The following is a 6,467-nucleotide window of genomic DNA, read 5'->3' as shown; positions in this document are numbered from 1 at the left end:
ACGAAAGAGAGAAAAAGGAAAGAAAGAAAGAAAAGAAAAGAAAGAAAAAGAGGGAAGGAAGGGAGGGAGGAAAGAGAAAGGAAGAAAGAAAGGAAAGAAAGGGAGGGAGGAAAGAGAAAAAGAAAGAAAAAGGGAATGGAGAAAGGAAGGGAGGGAGGAAAGAGAAAGAGAGAGGAAGAGAGGGAGGAAAGAAAGAAAGAGAGGGAAGGGAGGAATGAAGGGAGGGAGGAAAGAGAGAAAGAAAAAGAAAGAGGGAAGGGAGGAAAGAAAGAAAGGGAGGAAAGAGAAAAAGAGGGAAGGGAGGAAGGAAGGGAGGGAGGAAAGAAAGAAAGAAAAAGAGAGAGGGAAGGGAGAAAGGGAAGAAATAAAGAAAAAGAGGAAAAGAAAGAAAGAAAGAAAGAAAAAGAAAAGAAATTCACGAAATCAGCATCTTCTTTCATTTATTTGGAGGTTCTGATAGACTTTTCCATCCCCTTCACGGCGACCTCCTCTTCTCTTAATTTCATAATCACACACGAGTGTCTTACTCCCCCCGCCGAGATGCACTGTTTTCCCCAGCAAGACGCTTCGTTTCAGGTAAAGGAATGAAGAGCGAACTCACCGTGATGGGCACCGAGTAGGCCCACGGTGGGCTCGAACCCACCGTGATGGGCACGCAACAAGCGTAGGGTCACGCACTATACACCTGAAACTAAGACAACACTGTGTGTTAACGATACAGAAATTAAAAAAAAAAAAAAAGCTGCTTCATTTCACCCTTGCTTCCCCTCCCCCAGGAAAGAAGTGAGATCCGGAGAACGCTGTTGTCTCACCCCCCTCCTTAGCTCCCCGGCCACATCCCCGTGAAGTTCACATTTTCTCAGGGTTCCCTGCTCGCCCCTGCTTCCCCTGCCCTGCCTTTGCCCACAGGCTGAGGTTTCTCTTCTTCCTGGTTTCACGCTTGCCATCTGTCCTTTATTTGGGGCACTTTGTCCTGTGCTTGCTTCGCGCCGGGCGCTCTCTCCGCTGTTCACTTTCGCCAGAAGGTTCTATCCTGCCCAGGTAGGGAGTGTTCCGTCCTCTTATCCGCGTGATCCATCAGCGACCCTCCCACGGATCACAGAACTGTCTTCAAGCTTGCGGGGCTGCAGAGGGAACGCAGCACCACCGGAGGCTCATTCCTCTGTGGCCACTTCTGTCTCACGCTCACTGAGGTTCCTCGCCGGCTCCCCAGGGAGAACATCCTTACTTTCCATTGGCTTAGGGGTGCGACCTGAAAGCTGACACGGGGAGGCTGGGGGACAGAGTGCCTGCGAGATGGGAACGAGACTGTCACGTCTGGCTTCCTCAAAAGAGAATGGCTATGGAGCAGGCAGCAAAGCTCATCTGCGACGCTATGTCACAGTCTGAAAATTCCCCATTTCGTGTTTGCCAGATCGGATGGGGACGTCCTCACCACCCGCGTGACATTTGGAAAGGGGCTACGGGGACCCTCAGGACTGGAGACATGTTGACTTAATCAAGACATTCTCCCTCAGTCGGTTAATCTAGCAGGTGTATTACTCTGCCCGGGTTGCTGTAACAAAACACCACGGACCGGGCAGCTTAAACAACAGAAGTTTATTTTCTCGCCATTCTGGAGGCTGGGAAGCCCACGGTCAAGGTTCTGGCAGTTCTCTTTTCTGGGGAAAACCTCTCTTCCTGGCTTGAAGGTGTCTGTCTCCTTGCTGTCTCTTCACATGGCCTTTCCTCACTGCACACACACAGTGGTCGGGCAGGGAAGGAAGCCCTCTTGTCTCTTCTTCTACAGACACTAATCCTATCAGATCGGGGCCCCATTCTCATGATCGCATTTAGCCTGTTCCATCCTTAGACACCCCATTTCCAAACACAGCCACACCGGGAGTTAGGGTTTCAACATATTGAATTGAGGAGACCTACAAACATTCATAACAGCAGACATGGTCAGTATTCCACTTTAGATGCCCTCAGCCTTGGCCACTCTTTTGCCAAGTCTAAGGCTCTCTCTGGCTACCGGAGACCACTCAGCTCATGCTCAGGACAGGTGGGAGTATCAGAGAGTAAGCTATCCCTGCAAGCACTGCTTTCCCGATAAATGGTAAGATTGGGCAGACAAAAGCATTATCAACCATAGCCAGAGCATGGAAAGAGCCCAAGCGTCCATCACTTGATGAGGGGATAAAGAAGATGTGGTATATCTATACAGTGGACTGTTACTCCGCCATAAAAAAGAAGGAAATCTTGCCACTTGCAATGATGTGGATGAAACTGGCGTGTATTGTGCTGAACAAATAAGTCAGGGGGAGATAGATACCATGATTTTGTTCATATGTGGAATTTAAGAAGCAAAACAGATGAGCATAGGGGAAGGGGAAAAGAGAGAGAGAGGGAGGCAAACCATAAGAGATTCTTAGCTATAGAGAATAAACCGAAGGTTGATGGAGGGAGGTGGGAGGGGGTAAGCTAGATGGGTGATGGGCATTAAGGAGGGATGTGCACCGAGTAACGTGTTGCGATGAGCACTGGGTGATGTGTGGAAGTGACAAATCACCAAATTCTACTCCTGAAACCAATATTACGCTATATGTTAACTAACTACAATTTAAATTAAAACTTAAAAGAGAAAAAGATTTCGCCGATAAATATCCCAGCCCCCCACCCCTTGGAAAGTGCCTCTGAAGTGTGCGCTCTACACCACCTCCCAGAGGTTCCCAGGGGAATTGAGTCCCTATCGCCCACAATGGAAACTTAGCTCTTTATTTTCTGCCTTCCTTTCCCTGTCTCATTTCACCACCTCCCTTCCAGTGTTTTCTGAGATCACCTCCCACATGAAGTACTTGCCCATGAATTCTTATCTCAATGCCTGCTTCTCAGAGAACCCAACCAAAGTCAACGAGGAAAGGGAAGAACAAAGACAACCCATTACCTTGACTGAGTTGTCCTGGAAAGCCAGGACAGACCCTGGTGGAACGGGTATAGCCTCTGGCACGTATTAGATGCTCCATAAATCTTTGTCAAATGAATGTCTAAATTCCTCTTTTGTGTTCCAGACATTGATGAATGTAAACCACCCATTAGCGTATATTGTGGACTTAACGCTGCATGCCAGAATGTCGAAGGAAGTTTCCACTGCCACTGTAATCCTGGGTACAAACTCCTCTCTGGGGACACACAATTCAAGAATTCCAATGAGAACACTTGTCAAAGTAAGAAACGTCTTGTCTTCCTGTCTCCCTTCTTTGTTTTTCATTGAATCTAATGCCAGAAAGTGCGTGTGTGTGTGTGTGTGTGTGTGTGGTGAGGCTAGGACATGTTTCCATTTTCTGGAGGTAAATCAATGATGGAAAGAGGAGGAAAAAAAGGAAAGAAGGAAGTATAGAGAAATAATGGGGTTAATAAGACAAGTGGCCTTTGGAAATGGGGGTAATGAGGTGCTAAGACAGGATTCTTTGAATTGCAAAGAGGAACTCACTCAGGCTAACTTAAGCAGAAAAGATGAATTTATGATATTGGATTACACAATTGGATATGATATTGGATTACACAATTGGATTGTATGATATTGGATACACAATTATTGGATGTGTCTTGCAACTCGAGGACAAAAATACAGCTGGGCTTCAGGAATGAACTGAAACAGGGACTCTAGTGCACACGATCAGGGCACCTCAGTCTCTGATACTCTTTGGGTCTGCCCCTTTCTTCTTTTTCACCACAAACTGGCTTTCTCTGCCTTCTTAGTCCGCAGGACAGGAAATATGGCCGCCAAGTCCAAATCTTACCGTGGTTAATGATCCAAGCACCCAAAGATCAATCAGTTGACTCTCTTTTGGATCTAACTGCAGATTGTTTGGAAATGTACCAATTAGTCCAGTTTGAGTCATATGCCCACCTTTGGATCTCTGTCCAGAAGAGGCACCATCTTGTATAAGCATGAGCACTCTCACGGAAACCACATAGACAAGGAAACCTTTGCACAAGAAATATGGGAGATGATAGCTAGAAGAAGCGAGGGGTAGATGGTAGGGTAGGAACATCCTGAACTTACCTCCCCCCATGAAGACACCAAAGCTGCAACTACATTAGAGCAACTCTCTCTGAGAGCGACCCAAAGACTAGCCGAACAGCTCTTCCACAGGTAAAGACACGGAAATAAAGCCACATCAAGGAGGGTAACAGCAGCAAAACACGGTCAGGTCAGGAACCAAAACCCCCATTGCGGTGACCCACAGGCTGGAGGGATGTCACAAGTACAAAGGTTCTCCCTGAGCAGCAGGGCGTTCAGGCTCCACATCATGCAACACCCATCTGGGGACCTGCGCCAGGAAGGCAAGCTCCCAGAATGTCTGGCTTTGAAAATCAATAGGGCATATCTATCAATAATTCCTTTAAACGTAAATGCTCCAATCAAAAGACATAGGGTGACTGAATGGATTTAAAAACCAAGACGCATCTATCTGCTCCCTGTAAGAGACTCACTTCAGACCTAAAGACACATGCAGATCGGGGGCATCTGGGTGGCTCAGTCGGTTGAGTGACTGACTTCGGCTCAAGTCATGATCTTGTGGTTCGTGAGTTCAAGCCCCACATCAGGCTGGCAGCTATCAACTTGTCAGCATGCAGCCCACTTCAGATCTTCTGTCCCCTTCTCTCTTCCCTCCCCAAAATAAAATAAAATAAAATAGAATGGAATAAAATAAAATAAAATAAAATAAAATATGAAGACACATGCAGATTGAACATGAAGGGATGGACAAAGATATTCAAGCAAACGTAAATAAACCAGCAAACCAAAAGCTGAGGTAGTGATACTTAGACTAGATAAACTTTAAAATAAGGACTGCCATTATATAATGATGAAGGGATCAATCCAATAAGAGGATATAACAATGGCAAATACATATGCACCCAACATAGAAGCACCTAAATATATGAAGCAAATGTTAACAGACATAAAGGGGAAAATTGGCAGTAATACTCGATAGTAGGGGGCTTTAACACCCCCACTTACATCGTTGGATAGATCATCCAGACCAAAAATCAGTAATGGAACAGCGGCTTTGAATGACACGTGAGACCCGGTGGACTTAACAGATATATTCAGAACATTTCTTCCCAAAACATCAGAATACACATTCTTTCCAAGTGCACACAGAGCAGTCTCCGGATAGTTCTATGTTAGAGGCCACAACGCAAGTTCTCAGTGCATTTAAGAAGATTGAAATCTTCCAGATTTCAAGATCAAGATCAAGATCAAGAGTCACATGCTCCGCCCACCGAGCCAGCCAGGCGCCCCTGACCCAAAATCTTAGGGACACAGCAAAAGCAGTTCTAAGAAGGAAGTTTATAGTAATACAGGTCTACCCCAAGAGACAAAAAAAAAAAGAGAAAAGATCTCAAACACTAAACCTTATACCTAAAGGAATTAGGGAAAAAAAAGAAAAGAGCTCAAAGTTAGTAGAAGGACGAAAATAATAAAGATCAGAGCAGATGTACTAACAGGTATTTATCCAAAGGATACAAAAATGCGGATTCAAAGAGGCACCTGCACCCCAATGTTTGTAGCAGCACTATCAGCAATAGCCAAATTGTGGAAAGCGCCCAAATGTTTATCAACTGATGAGTGGATAAAGAAGATGTGGTGTATATATACAATGGAATACTATTTAGCAATGAAAAAGAATGAAACCTTGCCATTTGTGACAACCGTAGATGGAACTAGAGTGTATTATGCTAAGCGAAATAAGTCAATCAGAGAAAGACAAATATATGCTTTCACTCATATGTAGAATTTAAGAAACACAGCAGATGAACACAGGAGAAGGAGAGGAAAAATAAGATAAAAACAGAGAGGGAGGCAAACCGTAAGAGACCCTTAGATACAGACAACAAACTGAGGGTTGCTGGAGGGGAGGTGGGGGGTGGGTGAAACGGGTGAGGCCGTTAAGGAGGGCACTTGTTGGGATGAGCACTGGGTGTTGTACGTAAGTGATGAATCGCTAAATTCTACTCCTGAAACCAATATTACACTATATGTTGACTAATTTGAATTTAAACAAATAAATTTAATTTAAAAAAATAAATAAAATGATATTCTACCAAAAAAAAAAAAAACAATCAGAGCAGAAATAAATTAAATAAAGACTTCAAAAAAACAATAGAAAAAATCAGTGAAACTAAGAGAGGGTTCTTTGAAAAGATAAACATGTGATAAACCTGTAGGCAGGCTCATCGAGAAAAAAAGAAATTCACTAATTCATGGGAATCAGTAGATACACCTCACAGGGTATAGATTTCACAGGGTGTTGCAAGGATTAAGTAAGGTTTAAATGAAATACTACCGTACAGAGCACTCAGGACACTGCCTACAAAGGTTTGCTAATGTGTTTCACATTTCATCTGGTTCTTATATATATATATATATATATATATATACACACACACACATATATATACATATATATATG

The 6,467-nt window shown here is 44.1% G+C and overlaps 1 protein-coding gene across 1 annotated transcript in view; it reads left to right on the top strand.

The window, feature by feature from the left end:
• The window catches only part of ADGRE3 (adhesion G protein-coupled receptor E3), a 48,197-nt gene that overhangs the window by 8,192 nt on the left and 33,538 nt on the right, over window positions 1-6,467 (top strand). The window contains exons 4-5 of the mRNA XM_049640039.1: window positions 3,051-3,215; window positions 3,354-3,373. Of these exons, the coding sequence (XP_049495996.1) occupies window positions 3,051-3,215; window positions 3,354-3,373 (185 nt within the window). The remainder of the gene's footprint in view (window positions 1-3,050; window positions 3,216-3,353; window positions 3,374-6,467) is intronic.

This window comes from Panthera uncia, chromosome A2 (assembly GCF_023721935.1).
Source record: "Panthera uncia isolate 11264 chromosome A2, Puncia_PCG_1.0, whole genome shotgun sequence".
NCBI lineage: Eukaryota > Metazoa > Chordata > Mammalia > Carnivora > Felidae > Panthera > Panthera uncia.
Note: the sequence above shows the minus strand (reverse complement) of the source record. Positions and strands in the feature narration are given on the sequence as shown.